We start from the raw sequence: 18,929 nt of genomic DNA, 5'->3' as shown, positions 1-18,929 counted from the left end.
CTTAATGAATTTCTGCCATTTGCGACCTCTCCTCCGCTGCCGATACACACTTTTTTCCTTTCCAGTCTGCAAGAAGCCTTAAAATAATAGCATTACTGTACTTCCCCAAGTCTGGATTTCTCTGCCCCAAAGCAGCTTGGGGAGACTCGGTCACCGAGTGCCACAGGCAGCTCCGTTAACCGGCACTCGACCTCCACGTGTCAGAGGCCGATAAAGGGAGATGGCCCAAAAGATAATTGTTGGCTCTGCTTAGAGAAAAGCTGGAGACTTCGGGGTCCCAAGATAACCCAAACCTCCCGCAAGCCAGGCCCCCACACCCCGCAGCCGGGCTGCAAGCAGAGACAGGAACCAGGGCTTGGCTGCGGCTGCAACGTTTCCTGTTTTACAGAGCGAGAAAAAGAGTGAGAGCAGCAAAACGAGGTGGTTGGCACAAAGATGGCAGTTGGAGCGTGTTCGTGCCCGATAACCCCCTGCTCACCCTGCTCCTCCGCAGTGGTCGAGGGGTAGGACAGGACCCCTCGGGCCAGGTAAGTGCCTGCAGCGCTAGGGCTGGCAAGGGATGGAGGGGAGCAGAGGCTGCCGCGCTAAAGCGGCGGCATGCACCTTTTTTCCTCTTTTTTCACCCCGCTTTCAGCCTACATGATTGACACTGGGATGCTGTAACATGAACCAGCAAGAAACACTTTTTTTTTTTTTTGGTTTCCCTTGAAGCAAGAAGCATAACAGCTTGGAAAGCAAAGATAAAGGACATGTTTGTTAATTAGAGAGGGTAATTTGGGGTAACAGAAGGAGGAAATAGAGTATTAGCTTGTCAAGAAGGCCTCAACAGTTTGCTCAGCTTGGGGTGAGTAACGGACCATGTATTTCTTTAAGCTTTACCTTGCTTTAAAGCGCATTTTTGGTTAACTGAGGCTATTTATTACAAGAGCTGCTGTTGGGATGCATGGTGACAGGCTGGGCAGCCCAGAGACAGCGCAGGGGGGAGAGTGGCTGAGCTATTCCTCACGGGAAGACCTGGATGAGTAGGGACCGAGCAGGACATCCGAGGCCTGGAATCAATATGCAATTGGGCCGTTTCTAAAATTAAGAAAAATTAGTTGAAAAATGCTTTTAGAGGTGTCCTGAAGAGTTTGGCGCAGGTTTGGCTGTAGATACACACTTTGTCCCAAGCTACGGGGTTTGTACCCAGCCTCAGGCTTCAAGGGGGCACGTTGCTGGATGTTGGCATATGCCCAACTCGCATTTCTGCGCGCAAAGCTGTTGGCCAAACCTTTGCCTTGCCTGCTGGGCCACGGAAAGCATGTGTGCACCAAGAGAAAAGGCCCTGGGTGAGCACAGTGGGATTGCTATGGTACGGACACAAAAGCTGCATGGGAATAACCTGCTCAGCCTTTTATACCCCCAGACTCCTCCAGCTGAAAGTGTATCACAGTAAGAAACACCCAAATAGTGAAATACTGTTGGGATCCTTCAGTAAATTTAAGCTAAAATTAGAGATGCTTCAGCAGCTATTCAAAGAAGAGCATATTCAAATAAAAGTTAATAAAAGCACACAGGTGAGCACTGCCTAATCTTTCAGCAAGTGCTGTACTTAAGGGGTCTCGAAGGCTATGTCCCAGGCGGGCTCAGCGTTGGGAGCAGCGTCCTGGCTGCTGGTTTGCAGGCACCTTCCCTGCCCCGAGCAAGAGCTGACCACCCCGAAACGCCGCTCTCTTTCCAAAGGAAGCCCCTACAGTGAAGGGGCAGCACTAGCAACGAGCTTTGGGTACGCCACAGCTAGCACAAGGACAATAAAAAGAATTACAGAGCAGATTTTAATGCAGACTAGAGAGCACGGAAGTATTATATACGTGAATGGGGTTTACTTGTTCCCATTTTTTTTCCATTAGACTCAACAACTTCCTAATTGCTTGAGACAGAATGAGACCAATGAAGTTTTGGTGGTTTTGTTTGACGCTGAAGAACATTTAACCTGAATTTTCAGAGACTAAAATTAATTTTTTTCCCTCCTTCCTACGTTAACATGATTTACTAAACATGAGAAAAGCCCCACACCAGACACAACCACCGCAGCTCCCACGCTGAGTCCCCCGGGGCCGGGCACCCTCCGAGCATCGTTCAGGGGATGTGCACAGGGATGATGAGCCTCTTCACTGCCGATGGGGCGAGGGGACAGGAGAGGGGGACACAGCTTTCGCTCGAGGGGAGGAAGGCAGAGGAGCAGTTGTGGGTAGTTATTGCTCAGCTGTCTCTAACCGATGCAGAGGCAAAGACCCAAATATACTCGATATGATTGAAGTCCACTAAAAAACAATGCACCGGTGGCTTGCAACTGTGCAGAGAAGTCAGCGGGAGGGAGGAGGTTTCATATCTACGCCCTGCATGCACACGTAGATGGTGCAACAGTGCCGAAGCGGAGGAGCTCCTCCTTCGGCCAGGCCACTGCCTTGTTTGGCCACAAAGTCCCCAGAAACAGAGGCAGAATTTGTGCCTGAGGCAAACCGGTACCATTGAGAGCCTGTGCCCCCGTTCTCGAGTGCAGCTTAACAGTGAATTTATCCCAAAATGTAACGATCAGTCACTACACTTGTATTTGCAATGAAGGAACCACGTTGCAGCTTGGCGAACGCACGGACCCGGGGCTGCAGCCAGTGAGGCTGTGGGAGGACAAGCGAGGGTGAACAAGCAGAGGGCAAAGTGTTACGCAGCATCCGAGCCAAGAGCTGGGGAGGGAAGGAGCAACCAGGAGGTAAGAGAAAGCAGCACTCGCTAGCTGTGGTCTTCAGAGAGCGGGTGCACTCAGACCCACAGGGACTGTGCCAGATTCTCCATTGGAAAAAAAAACCAACCCCTACAACACTGCAAGGTTTCCACTGCTCCAGACCTCCCTGCGCACACAGAAAAGGCAGCCAGCACTAAGAAATATAATGCAACTGCTTGAAGAGCAAGTCACACCACAGCACCACTATAGTTGGACCCATCAAAAAAACCCACACACACTGGTAAAAGAAATGCACGCTTAAGAAGTTTACTGTGGAAATAGCAGCTATTGCTCTTCTCGCGTTTTCATTGTTTTCTTTAGGTTGGCGAAAGAGCTCTAAGATCACGCACCAAAGAAACGGTCTGAATAACAGAGGGATTTATTTCATCGGGAAAGGAATTCTCCCAGAGGAAGCAGTGGAAGCATCATTACTTGGCAGTGAAGCCAATTTCATGAGGTTGCGTTAATTGTTTGAAATCCTGTTCCAAGCATCTGCTGGGTCAGCACCGCCCGACAGAGGAGCGAGAACAGCGCAGTGTTTTACACAGCCAACACACACGAGTTCACGGACAACAGATTTCCCCAGGAACACCACTTGCATCCATTGCATGAGGAGCCCAGAATCAGTGTCCGATACCTCACATTCATTTAATCCTAGAAATAATCTGTTTTCACTCAAATCATGTCTTTTCCCTTGGCTTCATCAGGACAGAGGACCTCAGAGTAGACAGGGCGGTCACAGACCAGCAGAGCTGCGCCCAACATGATCAGCCAGCCCAAGAAGGCACGGCTGCGGCACAGGCGCGAGAGCTACGATGAGAAGTGCGAGCGGCGGCACGAGATGCGGGAGAACCTGCGGCACCGAAACAACGTGACGACCTGCCGCCACCTCGGGAGGGGAGCGGAGGAGCCATCGCAGAGCCCCCGGCAAAGGGAGTTCCTGAGGAGGAGAAACCTGGCAAGCGATGCTGGAAGGACACTGCCAGGACAGGAGTCCGAAGCGCGCATCCCCCCGGACCCCTCCTCACGGGTGGAGCCGAGACCACCCGTCCTGCTCCAGGTAACGCCTGCCCCCAGAGCACGGCTCTGTGCTCCACCTGCTCCAGCTAGCACCCACCAAAGCACCCACAGCCCGTCCACCGATTGCAACGGCATCGGCACCCAAACCAAAGTACGGACAAAAAGTGAGAAAGCACCAACAAAAAAGTGCAGTTCCTTATGAACTGCAGTCGGGCACGGGTAAACGCTGCCACCTCCCTCCCGGCATGCTCCTCCCCTGTTTTCCAAACCCTGAACCCTGACAGAGATTTTCCACCACTCCTCCGAGTACAACCCCACATCCTAGCTGCCAGGTTACAGTTTGCACTTACACAAATTATTTTTGCCCTTGAAAACTGAGCTCTGAACACCTGGCTTCCCTCCATCACCATCGCTGTTAGCAGGAAGGGTGCAGGCATTAGGACACTCCCTGGTACTCATTACCTACCCTGTGCTGCACAGCTAACAGCACCCAGAGGGCTCGCTGCCTTGAATAACATCTATAGAAAGATGCAATGCAAAACACCCCAATCTGAGCACCAAACAGATTTCCTTCTAAACTTTTATCCCGTGCAAAATGAACAATTCCCCTGGTACGTTGCGAGTTCATCCTCGGGGCTTCACAAACCTACGTGAGCAGAGACAGTGGAATGTGAGATGACTTACACGGCACGCCCTCAAGATCCCTTTGCAGCGGGAGAGCGTGCAGAGCAATTACCTACCTCCCACTGCCATTTGGTTCACCAGGTTTAATCACCTGATGGACAGCAGGAATCTGGAATAAGCATTCACATGCACATGGCCCACGCACAGCGATCCATGCACTCCCTCTGTTTGCTTTTGCAGAGGTAACAAGGGGTGGGAGACTGGGGGGGTGCAGAGGGGCAATGGGGCGAGCACCCCGCTCCCCCAGCCCCAAGGGGAAGCCAGTGCAGAACAGGTACCTCTGCTCCAAGGCAGCAAAATGGTAGCAGAGACCTGAGCCAGGACCCAGCTCCCTGCCACCAAAAGTCCTCATCTTTTCCAAAAATATTTCAAGAGACTTTGGGGGGGGTCCTTGTCCTGTTCTGGTGTAGCCCCCAGAAGCCAGCAGGTTCTCCCCCAGTTCCCCACAGAGCTCTGGAGCTGCTGCAGCCAAAGCAGCAGATCCTGATGACTTGCCGTGGTTTTTTTGGCATCTCCTTGACACTGTTCACCCAGTCACTGCAGGGACAAAGCCTGACCCAGCCACAGCCCGTTCCCCTCCATTCCTCACAGCCTGGTTTGGAAAGATGCTGACTCCAGCTGCTCTCTCGTTCCAGCACCCGTGGAGCTGCCCCAAGTTCCCCCCTGCACGCTCCCTGCTCAGCCTCAGCGTCCCCCTCAGCGTTTCAGCAGAAGCCGTCCCCAGGCGAGGTGCCTGTGCGAACACCCAAGGTAGGTGGGGGATGCTCAGGTTTCCCAGCATAACAGCAGCCCCAGCGCTTCCCTCCCACCTCCAAGTCTCCATCGAGCAGTTTGGGACGTGAGCTGGTAGCTCCCCTCTAACCCGAGCTCCCTCGCCAGCAGCCCCACGCCCACGATTAAGTTTTACCATCCCAGTCTGAGTTTCCCCAGCAGACTGCAGGTGTTAAGAATATTTTTGCCTGTGGAGTGATAAACCAGCCCAGCCCACGGCTTACCCACCAGTGCTGCTGAGCAGATGCTCTGCCCTACAGCATCCCCCTAAGTGCCCCAGGTTATCCGGGAGGCTGGGGCTGACTCCTGCCTGCAGAATTACTTAACTTCCACTTCTCCACCCGTCAGAGCAGGACGACTCTCTGCCTCTGGTCCCTATTGAGTTGTGTTACTGGATGCTGTTTAAGCAGCTGCTCTCCATCCTAGAAGCGATGCCATCTCCAAGACAGCCAAGACAGACACTCAAACCAAAGAACTTCGCAGCCCCTGGGATGGGGGATCTGCCACATCCTTTTGCTTTGCTTTCACAGGAACCCAGACCCTTACAAATCCACGCACAGGAGTGAAAGACTCGAGCCAGCAGACAGAGTAAGCCGGTCCTCCCTCCCTCCCTCCCCAGGCTGTGAATTTGGGTCCCCGCAGGGCAGCAGCCTCCAGCGCCCGAGCACGTTTTGCCTCGGCACAAGCTTCCGCTGCACAAACAGCCACGCGCTGCCGGGGAGCGGCTGGTGTCCAGAGCCACGGACTGCTGCAGACCCCCGCATCGCACTCACCTCAGTAACACGCTTCCTTTTTTATTTCAGTTGTGGAATAGCAGTTTTAAATAAGGTAAGCGAAACACAGACAATAACTAGCCCTTGAACTCCTGCAAAAGAAATGAGTTTCTAGAATTTCTGACCAGGACATTGACTGGTGTTAAATTCTATGGTTTCAAAAATGATGACCCTGCTCCTATAGGAGAGAAAGGCAGTTCTGTCCCCTGGATATCTACTGTTCGCATTCAGTAACCGCCCCGATTTGATACACCACATGGCAAAGGTGCCGTAACTCCAATGCTTTCAGTTGCTGCAGAAAATATTTTGACTTCCCTGGAAAAACCAAACGAAGGAAGCCCAGCAGGCTCTCCTCCACCGCCCAGACTCAGGCTGTTCACTTCAGTTTTATTTAAAAATATTTGGATTTTGTAGCCAGTTCATTAAATGTTTGTAAACTGAAACAATCCTATAGTTTTTAAACATTTGCCCTTTCCCTTTCAGGAAATGGTGCAGCTGTCCAACTACCTGAAGGTAGGTACCAAATACTGTATGCACCCACCGGGAAAGCATGTCTTCAGTCAGTACACCACCGCTTTTTAAACTATAATTATTATTAAATACAGAAGTGTTACATATCCAATTTTAACATGGCCAAGAAAGCCTGCAGGCAAGCCACTGAACTCAAAGACCTGCCTGAAGCTCCCCAAGCGGAGGAAGCCCGGAGCTGGAGGGGGGAGCTGGGCTATCCCCGCCAGCGCCGGGGTCCCCGCTGACCGGCTCTGCCCTTCCCCACAGGAGGCCCTGCACCGCGAGCTGCTGCTCAAGCAGAAGATGGTGATTTTGCAGGAGCTTTTCTCCACGCTGCTGCAAGCATCAGAAAAATCCTGGCAGGTACCAGAGAGCTGCACGAGGCGATTCCCGCTGGGCCGGGGACAGGTTTTGCCTCAGCGGGACCGGGCTCGTGCGCAGAAGCAAGAGCACCCCACGGGTCTCCCTCTCTTTCTGGGAGCTAAGTTCTAGCTCTGCCTGGCTTTGGTGCTTTACAGGCTTGGAGATGTTACAGGTTTAAAATGCAGCGCTGTCACCTAGCAGGCAAGACGTTGCGCAGAACCGTTCACCTGCAAGTAGCTCCTTGCCCTGCCTCTTTCCTTGCTGTCACCTTTCTTTTCAGGGAGGGTTGAACACAAACTCAGAAGTTAGGGGGCTACTTCGCTTAAAGTTTTTGTCCTTTTGTCCCCCAAAAGACTGTTACAAAATGTACTTTGCTTTCAGATCAACAGGAAGTGTAAAACCCTTTCCTTCTGTAAGGTTTTGCCTTTTTTTTTTTTTAATATTTGCCTTTCCCATTTTTTTCTTAAATTAAAAGCAAACAGAAGTGTGTAAGGGAAAAAAATTGAATTAACCCAACCAACCATCTTCCACCAAATTAAGTTACCTGTCCTAGTCAAAACAAGTTTCAAATATTTTGAACCAATTTTTTTTTTTTTTGCCAAAATAAAAATTTTAGATGCACCAAACTGGCGCATCCAAACGCTGGCAAACACCGCGTTGGGTGGGAGGAAAGACAGACTGTTTCTTAATCTGGGAACACAATGGCTAAAAAACCCCAGCCAGCACACACAGCCTTCCTGCCGAGCTCCCGGCCACCCGGTCGGTTCCTCGCTAGGACCCGCGGGGACATCCTCTGCCCCGGTTCCTTTCGGGGACGTATTCGGGCCCCAAACACAGGTCAGAGGACCCAACACCAGGATGCTCTTGCACTCTTAGCCTTAGGTGCTCTGCTGAATCATGGCCCTGAATCAAACTATTTCCCCACAGCTCAAACAAAATCCTCCGGGCAGCACTGAACCAGGGCCCTTTTTTTTTTTTTTGCTATCAGGAGATAAAATTAAGATGATGCATTTTATGCAGCATATGAAGTATTTTATATAGGCTTATTAAATCAAATATTAATTTACAGTTCATTGTGCTATAAAAAAAGTGGTTTGAAAGTTCTGTTGGGGCAGAAAAGCAAGCGATTGGGTGAGATGGTATAAAAACCCCCTTGTGTTAGATGTACTGCGGTTAGAAACTTCCGCCTTCGCTTGCTTCTTCAAATATGAGCAGGAAAAAACACCCTGACACACTCTGCAGGAAGTAGCCATGAAACCTCAGGTTAGAAACAGGTGGGTGCACTTTGCTTCTTGCTATCTCTGCTACAGAAGAGAGACTTTGCTGCTGCCTCTCGCATTCAGCCTTTCATCGGACTAAAAATTAACTCACCGCTGGCGCTGGAGCCAACGGGGCAAACAAGGCAGAGGCTGCCTGCTCGGAGGGGATCCGCAGGAGCTGCGGAGGGAGGCGGGCTGGGGGCAAGGGGCTTCTCCGGGAGGTGCTGGCAAACGGGGATTACAGACAGGTCCTGGACAAGAATGCTGTGCCATGGAAACTGATGGGTGGTTGCCCATTTCCAGGCCCAGGTGAGATGCCAGATGCTTGCTGCAGAAGCTTTTTAATCCTTTCCAGTATTTTGGGTTTCAAAAGAAATGTGATTGCATACACATGAATGATCTGGCAGCGACTCATGAAATGGCCACAGAGTCATTTTTGAGATGCTGCTCATGTTCATGGGTGCTTCTGGTTTGATGGAGCAAGCAATTACTTCACAGGAGGATGGGGTGTAGTTAAACTGAAGGGATAAAGTCTTTGGTTCCTTCCCCTTCCCATGATTTTACTTCTAGGTTAAAGAGACCTTCCTACCACCGGTCTGGACCTTAAATCCCCCATCCGTTGTAAAACTTGCTTAGTTGGTTCAAAAATGCTGCCAGATGAAGGAAGCTAAGTAAATCTCAGTTCTAATTAAGAGTAAATAGTTCTGAGCTGTTCTCTTCTTAAAGAGCAAAATTACGACTTAAATACATTTTCTTCCCTTCCTGACCTCCGAAGTTGAGCCTGACTTTTGGAAGTACCTTGCAGCTCTGCAGAGTTTAAGCTCTCTGCCATTTCCAGTGCATTACTACTACTTTATGAACCCATTTTTCTAGCACAAGCATCATGTTTGGGTAAACCAGACACTTTCCAGAAACAGCACTTATTATTGTTGCTTTAAACCAGCTATTTAAAATTACTAAGGGAAGGATTATTAGAGACTTCACCAATCCTAGGACAACCAAGACACTACAGCTGTCAGCCAAAGGCAGTTTAACACGCTTATATGGCACTTAAGTGACAGCAGTAGAGAAATGCAGAAGAGAGTTTGAGAAAGGTTTTGGAGCTGCCCCTCCAGATAACCTCAGACTCTGAAGACGAGGGCTACAGAGGATTCAAATCCAGTATTTGCAAGAGTGGGCGTACTTTGAACACGTTAGCCCTAATCCCTTCCTCTGCCTGGCTTTCAGTGGGCGTCTCTGGGCTCTCCAGCAAGGCACAGTGCAAGGACCCCCAGGCGGCGGTCAGAGCGTCACCAGAGACACTGCAGAGGAGAGGAGAAGCCACCCCATCCCACCATGGTGGCTACGGGGGGGGGTGTTGTTGTTTTGTTTAGTTGTGGGTGGGGGGTTTGGTTGGTTGGGGTTTGGTAGCATTGGTTTTTGGTGGGGTTTTTTTGTTTGTTTTAAAGCAGCCCCTTTCACGTAGATAATCTTCAACACAAGGGCTTGACCAAGATTTGCTCCCTTGACCTTTCTGGTCAGAAGCGTAATTTCTTATGCCTCCCATGTATGTGCACATACTCACCCCTCACTGCCATGCTGTTCTGGTAACAGCCCTAACAGACAGCCTATTCCATTCAGGGAAATCTTTATGTTCTTTGGCCAATTTGTAAGCTGCATCTCCATGAAAGGAGTTTGCCAGCAGATTTCTGCTCTCAAGGGTAGGAAGGGCCCAGTGCTCTGTTGCCTTGTACTTTGCACAGTCATTTCCACCTGTGCACAACAGTCACACCACCACCCTCTAACCTGAGCCTTTGCAGGCAGCAGAATAAAATAAACTGCAGAGGAAAACTAGGCATAGTATTTCACATATAAAAATGCTTTTCAAAATGCCACCTACTTTCTAAGAGGATAGAGCCATTAGTACTTTGTACCAACAACTGAACTGGGAAGAGTTATTCTTTGGGACTGTAAGTTTACTTTTGTGCTAATTCAAACAGGGCTAAGACACCAGAGAATCTGGTTTTGCTTAGGCCTAACAGCTATTCCTGTAACATCGAGGAGTTGGTTTTTTTTTTTTCAGAGGCTTGACTTCAAACAGCTGTAAGTAGAGAGGATACCAGCATTCTCAGTATTGGTGGTGGAAAAACAGCCTATGTGAACTCTTTGCTAGAAATTTTATCTGAATTTGCATGCAGTCTGGTTTCACAAACCCTAAGAAGCCTGACTAACACAGAGAGGAGTCTATAACAAGGAAAAATCAGTCATCACTGCTGCCCTCTATCCCCCTGCCCAACCGCTTGATGTTGCAACACCGACCCAACCTATTTCCTAAGGGAACCAGCAAGACAAGACCTTAGCACCAGCCGGAGCTTTAGGCAAGGAGCATTGCAGGGAGGAACCATCAGCCGGGGAACAGGCGGCAGCTACGCTTCTGCCAGACCCATCCAGACCAACCCGAAACCCCCTTGCTCTTAACTTCTCATCTCACTGCAAGCACCTGCACTCGGTAACCAGTGGAACTGCCTCAGGAGAGTTTTTCAGTGTGTAGAAGTCTTACTTCGCCCACATCCCATTTGTTCTGAGATCATGAAGGGCTAATTTGAACTCTGAGCATTGAAAAGACTTTGACCAAATTTAGCCACGATATTATAGATTAAAAGGGAGAAAGTGCATCAAAACACAAGCTAACAAAACATTGGGGGCCTATTGTATAGTTTATGATTCCACACATCGGTTCAATTGTTTTTTCCCTAGGGTCAGCTGAACGAAGATAAACTGAAGTGTAAACTAAGGGCACTTGAAAATCAGCTGCAGGCCTGCACCCAGGTAATGTCCGATCGTTGAGAAACAAACACAGGTGAAGTAAGGCATGAAAATGAAATACCCAACCATGTAATTAGGTCAGGTCTCAGTTTCTAGAGCAATCTGATGAGATATGGATCTGAAAACGATTTTTCCTCTTTGCTGAAGCAAGGCTTCACAGCAAATTAGCAGTAGCATTTACACACTCTGGATTTGCTAATATTCAGGCTTAGCAAGATTAGCAACGTGTCAGATAAGACCCCTCAAGCACTTTAATTCTTCCTTTAAAGAGTTACTCAAAGGAGTGTTTGAAGAAGATCCTGATAGAGATGGAGGACCAGAAGCAGACCTACGAGCAGAAGGCAAAAGAGGCTCTTCAGAAGATGCTGGAGGACAAGCTCCAAACAGAGCAGCAGCTGCAAAACTCTCAAGTAAGCAACATGTTTTACACCTGGCTTTGCTTTAATCTAGTCCAACTGTGACAGAGCCCCCACATTTCAGGGAAAGGCAATGACTAGCTCACCATTAGTAACAAAGATGCAAAAATATCTTTTTTTTTTTTAAAGCTACTGAGCAAAGTCCAAAGCAGCTTAGTGGAAATCTGTGCTCATTTTGTGAGCCATACATGAGGTTTTTAATAAACAGCACACAGCTGGGGAAACACACTGCTGTTTGGCAGTTTTAAATGTAATCCCTTCTCCTCCGCCGTCCCTTCTTCCCATTCCCTGCTCTGCACGCACAGAGCAACAAGCCGCACGCACAGACATCCAGGGCACGAGGTCTCCAGAGACGCTTTTTCTGGAGTTGCTCTTTTATAGGAAAATGGATTTCCCCAAGAGGCAGCAATTTGCTGTGACCCACAGGATAACCGGTATTTTCAGAAAAACAAGCAAGCTTTATCCCAAATGCTACCAAGCTTCTAAATCCCCCTGGCAGCAGAGGAACTCGGGTTCCACAGCAAACCCTCCGCCCGTGTTTGCTCTGTCCATGAGGGGGCATCAGACCCACGCAGGTTATTACAGCCCTGCTGCAGCAGGCGGCAGCGCTGCCCCAGCCCCACGCTCAGGCCGGCCGACACGAGCGCCCGTGGACGTTGTTCAGGGCAGCCTGGCACGGTCCTGCCGGGCAGCGGGTCACAGCCCACCCGTGGGTCCTTGTCTCCTCCACAGAGGAGCCTGGCAGCGACGAGAGAGGACCTCGCCTTCTGGAAAGAGCACTACACGGCGCTCAAAGCCGAATTGACCAAAACGACCACGGCGCACACCGAGCTCGAGAACAGCTTCCACCTTCTGCAAAGCAAACTGCAGGTACGTTAGTTCCCCGCAGGAACAGCATCCACGGGAATTCACGTTTTCCAATTTGCAAGCAGGGAAGCCCCCAGATTGAGAAAAGAAATCCTGTTGGATGAAGCGCAGCAGTTACACATGCAACCTAGTTCTCAGCTCAGGGCTGCCTTTCGTTGCCAGAAAGTTGGCCAACGCTGTGTGCTCGTGGGCTGCCCACGGCGTGGTGCCAGGGCTGGGCTGATGCCGGGGCTCTTCTCACCCCCAGCAAGCGGACGCGCAGAAGGAGCAGCTCCACCAGGCCCTGCGCAGCCTGCAGAGCGAGCACGCCGCGCTCCGCCGGCAAGCCAGCGCCTTGCGGGAGGACAACGACCTGAAGGCAGAGCACATCAGCGCCATCGAAGGTATCGTGTGCAGGGGAATGGTGTGGGGTCTGTCCCCCAAATGAACAGAGGATATAAGAAAAATAGTCTTAAAATTCTGGTCCTTAAAGCCAAGCACACACACGTGCAAGAGACTCTCTGAAGGTGCTGCACATCTCAGCTTGCCGAGGTTTCCAGAGGGCTCCTAAAGTCGTTTCCAACTAGATTAAAGGACTTCAGAGAAGTGAAATGACTTTTCTAGACAAAGGATGGAATGAGACACCTCAGGGGAAAAAAAAAAAAATCAAAGATGAGTCCTCAGCTTTGATGGGGACTTCTGCATCCTTGTCAGACCCAAACACAGCAACGCAAGCCCGCCGGGGTGGCGGGGCATCGCGTTACTGTCTGAGGTGCTGCTGCGCGGTGGTGGGTGTTACCAGCGTATAAGTGTGAGCTAATAGTGTCCTAAAGTACCAATGCAGATAGAGGCAAGGAAACTCACACATACTTCACATGGCTATTTTAAAACACAATTAAGGAAGAGTAAATGGGCGGCAGTTCTATTTTCATAATAGGTCTCACAAACAGCTTTAAAATAAACCATATATTAATAGAATGTAAGGCACACTAGAAAAAGGTACCAAAACTGAAAAGGCAATTAAGAGCTAAAAAGCATGTCCCTTCAGAGAAGAAAGTCCAGTGCAGCCAACAATATCCACTCCACTTAACACACGTGGAGAAAGGGAAAGTTACCATCTTTGCATAAAGATACACAGAGATTTACATCAACCTTGATTTTCTTCTTATTATTTCAGATAAATTGCAAAAAGAACAAAATCAGAAGGTAACGCTGGAAGCAACCATCAGCCGTTTGCACAGTGAGTAACATGAAGAAGAGCAAAGAGATCTGCGCTAGCGCCGTGGACAATAACAGTGGCTTTTCATGTTCACAGACTTGATACAGAACCAGATCAATGAACAGGAGACCCAGGAGGGGACCGTGCAAAGGAAAGGTCAGCAAACTTTGTAACTCCCACCTAGCACTCCTCTCACTGGATACAGGAGCCTTAGACCTGACCCTAGGAGAAGTCTACATTGGTTTAGAGTAAAGGATTATTTTAAAGCTGCACAAAGCGAGTTATTAAATTTTGCTAGGTAACATTAAATGTAAGTGTATTTATGATGGCAAACTTTAAAAAAATAAATGGATTTCATTGCAAATTCTACTTCAGTGGCTATGCCATTTTTTTCCCTCAAGTAAAATACATTCCAGTTTATAATTGCAACTACAGCTGTACTTGAAAAAAAAAGTAATAAAAGGCATTTTAACTCTCCCTCCCTTCCATTTCTGGCAACTAGTTATAAATATTCCTCTAAAGATGATTCACTTGTAGCTAAGCAGAGACAGGCCCATGATAACTAACTCAGCTCCTGTGTCCTCTGCTGCGTGCATAGCGCACAAATACTATCTTTAAACTGTGCTGAGTAAACAAGATGTAAAGCAAACTGAAAGCCTGGACCTGTTTCTCATCAGAAGCCTGACTGTTTTCTAGACCAGGTTTTCACCACGCAGACCCCACCTCTCACTCCTGCCAAGGAAAAACAAAATGCTCTGTTAGAGCACCCTGATGAGGAGGAGGGAGAAGAAAGTCTGAAGGATGAGATGCAGAAAAGGACGTCCCAGCTTACAGCAAAGGAGAACGAGGTGAGGAAGTCACTGAATCATGGCTAGGAGCGAGTTCCCTGCCGGGGAGCGAGCTGCTGGTGCTCCAGCAGCAGCACAACACAGCACAGCAAAGCTCCTGGAAGTAACCTGAGCTTGGTATCTCCTGTAAGGATTATCCCTGCTCAATTTTTATCCTGATACCAGCCCCAGCCAAACCCCAGATGCAGGGTCCATGTGCAAGGGCAGGGCACCAGCAGCCTGGCACCCGGGGCTGTAGCAGCAGAGCCCTCTCCATACAAACCCATTTCTGCTCTCACGGACAGGAGAGTCTCAACGCTCTCACAGGGAAAAGCCAAAGCCACACTTTAGGAGCTGAAGCCCTGAGCACAAAGGAAGGAGAGGAGGAAAAAAGGCTTGCAAATAACAGGAAGGGGCTGCTAACAAAAGCAATGCCCTTACAACTGGGCTGCAAAAACCTTCAAAGCTTTCTGACCTCTTACATGCTCTTTCCCATCTAAAAAACTGTTTCAGGACACAAGACTGGTAGCACAGCCTGTGCCCTCTGCCAGCCAACAGCCCCACAGTTCTTGCAGCAGCACTCAGATAGCACCAATTTATAAAAAAGGATTTATAACTTACCGTAGCAGAGCTTAGAACCATGCAGGAGAAGAGCTTATCCTACCGACCCACGCTGACGAGCGCACCACCAGCAGCAGGCATCACCTGGGGAGGGGCTTTGTAAAGCACAATCACAGCAAAAGGGAACAGCTGTGGGCCCAGCTGCCCCCCGCCCGCTCTTGCAGCCCCTCGCACAGGCAGCCTCCTTCCACAGCTCCTGCTGCCAACGCGCCGCGCGCCGGGAAGGCGGCAGGCTCTCAGGCCGCGTGGCCGTTTGGACCAAAGGCGCTGCTCCCTGGGTTTTGGGGTTGCGCAGCGCAACCAAGGCACCTGTCCCGTGTGTTCCGTGTCTCAGAGGGTTTAAAGCACTCTGCAATTGCTCTGCATTCAAATGCAGACTGAATTTCAGAATGAGAGGCAAACCCTGCCACGAGTTTGCACTCCACGTCTTCTTCCTGACCTGCACGCTTCTGCGGTCATAAAAATAATGATTGTTTCTTTCTCCCATGTGATGTGAAAGATGGCAGCAAAGCCAAGCAGGTCACGGGATGGAAACCAACCAGGCATTGCCTCCACCACCACATTCCCAGTAACACTGAGATCTGCTCTGTCCCCTATAGGTATATACGGGCATGCAGGTAGCAGAAGTGAAAATCCCCTGTCACTGCAGTGCCCGTGCGTGGGCGAAGCGCTGCAGCCGCTGTGGAAGCCCTGCCGCTCTCGGTGCGTACAAGAGTGAGGGGATCCCTCCTGCTAACGGCTCCTCGCTCTGCTTGCAGTGCACGGAGCTGCGCTCGGAGCTGGAGGCCCTGAGCGAGGAGTACCGCTCCTGCCTGACCAGGCTGCGCCAGTGCCGGGACGAGCTCAACCACTTCCAGAGCAAGCAGGCGAAGGTGGGAGGCGTTCCTCGCCCCGACTCCCAGTGCTTTCAGACCGAGGCTGCAGATTGGTCTGCGAAAAATTCCCCCATTTATTTGTGCAGTGCGGCAAGATGAATGACGTGTTTGCTAGGGATGAGATGAGAAGTTTCTTCTCCCCACCAATTTCCTAGTAACACTTGCTTCTCCTTGCAGAGACGGCGCAGTCACTGTATCCCTCTCCTGGTGGCAGTGATAGCAATGGCCATAGCCACCTTCCTCGCAAGCTACAGACCATGAAGGACCTTCTCTGTGTCCGATCTCACTGCAGGAACTGACTTCTGCTTCACTGACAGCAATGCGCCCTCGCCGCAGTGCACCGCCTGCTGTTTTGTACTTGCCTGTTTGGTTCATATCCTGAGCTGGTCTCACTCCAGACAAACTCCCATGGCTCCAATAAACACTGGGAGATCACTCCTTCCCGTGGCTGCTTTGGTTATTCTGTGTCAGTTGAGGGTTGTGCTGCCCAGTTCCTGCGGAACTGAGGGACAAAGCCACTCCAACCACCACTGCCGGGGCTCACGCGGGGCGGGAGGGACGGGGCAGCAGGGACGAGGCATCCCGTGCCCTTGGGATCCAGCCTCCCTGGTTTTCATGCCCAGCGGCTGAGAAGGCTACAAAAATCTCTTCCTTTATTTATTGCCTCCCTAAATGGGAGGTATTCGACCCTGGACCATCCCATGTCAGTAGACAGCAGACAAAGAAACCCAGCTCAGGGAGGCTTTTTAGCACAGTCCCCTCGTACTCCCCCCATGCACTGCCTGTCCTGAGCAATTTTCCCACCTCCTGCCCACCAGGCCCAGCTCGGCCCACCGCTCTTTGAGCCTGTCTCATGGCCAAGTGTCTCCACAGCCACGTCCACTTCCCTTTCACTGCCAGCACCACATTAATCTGACAGAGACGGGTTTTAAGCCCCTTTTGGAGCTGCACTGTGCGGGTCTTAGAGGAGCACTTGCCCCTCGTTCAGATGCAGGCTCAGCTACGAGGCGGTGCACGACACCACCTCGCACGAGTAGTAAATACAATATGGAGCCTACAATAAACTTCACAAATTCAAAATACTGTGGTGTTCAGATTTTTTATTAATCCTTAGCTGTTCGCAGCAAATAAATATACCCTGACTTCACAGGGCACACTCCGCAGTCTGGATAGAGGCTGCACAGCAGCTGTGAGTGCGTACATCCACACACTGGTCGCCTGGGAAGTACACGTATTTGATTTGCAACTGGCCTACGAGGCCGGGGGCCCAAGATCATCAAAATTCAGCCTTTGTTGCTCACGGGCCTCTCGAGAGCCTCAGTGGGCTGCGGATACAGGAACTGGATCTCTTGCCTCAGTCCCTGATGCAAGTGAGAAACAGCTCAAAAAGTCTGAGTTTGTGTTTTACAAGGCAACCGCTGGAAGAGACACCACCTCGCTCGAAATGCAGAGATCTACGAAGTCATTCTGCACACCGAAGGCCTCCTTCAGCTCATCGCACCAGGCGTCCAGCACCTCCTTCAGCTCTGCGCAGAGGCTCTCCGGGATGCTGAAGGAGTAGATCAGGACCCTGAGACCGCCCCTTATCCTGGGGCAGGAGGCCCGGACCGTGAACACCCTCAGCGGCGTCAGCGCCAGGCAGTTCTCTGCGCCCTCCTCCGTGGAGAAGGCGTACGCCGCCGGGTAGCCCAGCAGCACCCCGACCACGGTGCAGAGGTTCCAGCCCGCGGGGACAACCTCGCTGGAGGACACGGGGCCAGGGGCGGTGGCCTCGGCGGCCCCTAGGTGGGCAAGGAGGGCGGCGAGGTGGCCCCTGATGGCCTCGGCCTCCGCTGGCCCGCAGAGAGCCGGGCGCTGCCGCCCCGCGGAGACATCCATGAAGGGCGCGGGGCGGGCGCGCAGCAGGGCCGCCAGCCTCCGCCGGGCGAGTCCCGGGTGCAGCAGCAGGGCCGAGCCCTCCACGCCCAGCAAGTGCAGGCGGCGCGGGGCCAGCCCGGCCTCCCTCAGCCGGGCCAGGTACCGCCGCAGCTCGGCCGGGCCCGCCGCGCCGCAGTCGTACAGCAGGGCCGGCTTCAGCCCCGCCGCCACCGCCAGCACCTCCCCGGCGAGCTGCAGGGCACGGGCCGCCGGCAACCGCCGCCACCGCCGCCCGGCCCCGGGCCCCAGCTCCTCCCGCGCCGCCGCCACCAGCCGCGGCGCCGACAGGGCGCTGCCCGCCGGGGCCTCCGCCTCCGCCCCGGTCGCTGGGCCCATCGCCGCGGCGCGCTGACGGGAAGCCACCGCCGGGCCCGCCGCTTCCGGGTCGGCCTCGGCGCTAGCGTGGGCGGCGGCCCGGGGCGGAGCGGCTGGGTCCCGCCCGGGAAGGTCGCTCCGCCCGAGCCTAGGCCTGGGCCCGCCCGGAAAGGCCGCTCCGCCCAGGCCTAGGCCTGGGCCCGCCCGGGAAGGCCGCTCCGCCCAGGCCTAGGCCTAGGCCCGCCCGGGAAGGTCGCTCCGCCCGGGCTCGGGCGGAGCGACCTTCCCGGGCGGACCCGGGTCCCAGCGGCCTCATCAAGAAGGAAGAGGCCGTAGAGGAGGAGGTTGCTGCCATTACCCTCAGCCAGAGTTTGGGGAAGCAATATGGGGAGGGCAAGCACAGAGCCATCTCCCAGCTTTCAGAGCCGTCATAGGAGCGTGCTCTCAGCTTCAGGTGTGTGCAGAGCTGTTTATTGCACACAGATAGGTGTGTACATTGTGTGTGTGTGTGTGTGTATACATACAGATAAAAAAGCACACTGGAAGAAGCATCGGCCTCCCAGCTTGCAGCTGCAGACCAGTTAAAGAAATAAAACTAGACAAGGTGATATTCTCCAGGCGGTTTTAATAGAGCACAGATTATTTTTTTTCCCCTCTAATGATCAAGTACTTATATACAATGTATCAATAGCGGATTAAAAAAAATATTACAGCATTGAAAATCTGATTTATACATATTGGTTGTTTAAGCAAGCAGCTGAAACCAGCAAAGGAGCTAGAGGTATTCCTGTAATCCCCTCTTGTTTTAAACACTTCCAAAACAAAAGTACCATAGACTGCTGCAATTGAACCAGATGACCAGATTTACAGATTTTATTCAGATTTAGGCAAGGCACTCGTTAAGAAATACTTTTCTGTATGTACAACATAAGAAACCATGGGGCAAA

At 51.6% G+C, this 18,929-nt stretch overlaps 2 protein-coding genes across 5 annotated transcripts; one reads left to right on the top strand and one right to left on the bottom strand.

Moving 5' to 3' along the window:
- The first annotated feature begins 49 nt into the window (after positions 1 to 49).
- TRAF3IP3 (TRAF3 interacting protein 3) lies at positions 50 to 16,796 on the top strand. Of its 4 annotated transcripts, XM_075522008.1 has the most exons (17): positions 50 to 527; positions 1,890 to 2,749; positions 3,469 to 3,821; positions 5,101 to 5,215; positions 5,767 to 5,824; positions 6,040 to 6,064; positions 6,493 to 6,522; positions 6,787 to 6,882; positions 10,878 to 10,949; positions 11,216 to 11,356; positions 12,095 to 12,232; positions 12,477 to 12,612; positions 13,386 to 13,448; positions 13,524 to 13,583; positions 14,124 to 14,275; positions 15,475 to 15,747; positions 15,928 to 16,796. In XM_075522008.1, exons 3-17 carry the CDS (start codon positions 3,525 to 3,527, stop codon positions 16,009 to 16,011), a joined length of 1,740 nt encoding a protein of 579 aa, XP_075378123.1. In that variant the 5' UTR covers positions 50 to 527; positions 1,890 to 2,749; positions 3,469 to 3,524; the 3' UTR covers positions 16,012 to 16,796. The 4 variants fall into 4 exon arrangements, with proteins under 4 accessions (XP_075378123.1, XP_075378124.1, XP_075378122.1 ...); XM_075522009.1 differs by lacking the exon at positions 1,890 to 2,749 and having other exon boundaries at positions 15,475 to 15,577; positions 15,928 to 16,795; XM_075522007.1 differs by lacking the exon at positions 1,890 to 2,749 and having other exon boundaries at positions 15,928 to 16,795.
- Positions 16,797 to 16,833: 37 nt separating this feature from the next.
- C20H1orf74 (chromosome 20 C1orf74 homolog) lies at positions 16,834 to 18,075 on the bottom strand. Its single transcript, XM_075521781.1, has one exon. It carries the CDS (start codon positions 18,001 to 18,003, stop codon positions 17,155 to 17,157), a length of 849 nt encoding a protein of 282 aa, XP_075377896.1. The 5' UTR covers positions 18,004 to 18,075; the 3' UTR covers positions 16,834 to 17,154.
- Between the last annotated feature and the right edge of the window lie 854 nt (positions 18,076 to 18,929).

Source organism: Mycteria americana, chromosome 20 (genome assembly GCF_035582795.1).
Source record: "Mycteria americana isolate JAX WOST 10 ecotype Jacksonville Zoo and Gardens chromosome 20, USCA_MyAme_1.0, whole genome shotgun sequence".
Classification (NCBI taxonomy): Eukaryota; Metazoa; Chordata; class Aves; order Ciconiiformes; family Ciconiidae; genus Mycteria; species Mycteria americana.
The sequence above is the reverse complement of the archived record's forward strand: the minus strand, read 5'-3'. Positions and strand labels throughout refer to the sequence as shown.

Bases quoted from the DNA above. Each gene is read 5' to 3' on its own strand.
- TRAF3IP3 (XM_075522008.1), top strand. From the start codon at position 3,525: ATGATCAGCCAGCCCAAGAAGGCACGGCTGCGGCACAGGCGCGAGAGC. The intron at 3,822-5,100 runs GTAACGCCTGCC...CTCTCGTTCCAG, and splicing joins GACCACCCGTCCTGCTCCAG to CACCCGTGGAGCTGCCCCAA. The intron at 6,065-6,492 runs GTAAGCGAAACA...TTTCCCTTTCAG, and splicing joins GAATAGCAGTTTTAAATAAG to GAAATGGTGCAGCTGTCCAA.
- C20H1orf74 (XM_075521781.1), bottom strand. From the start codon at position 18,003: ATGGGCCCAGCGACCGGGGCGGAGGCGGAGGCCCCGGCGGGCAGCGCC.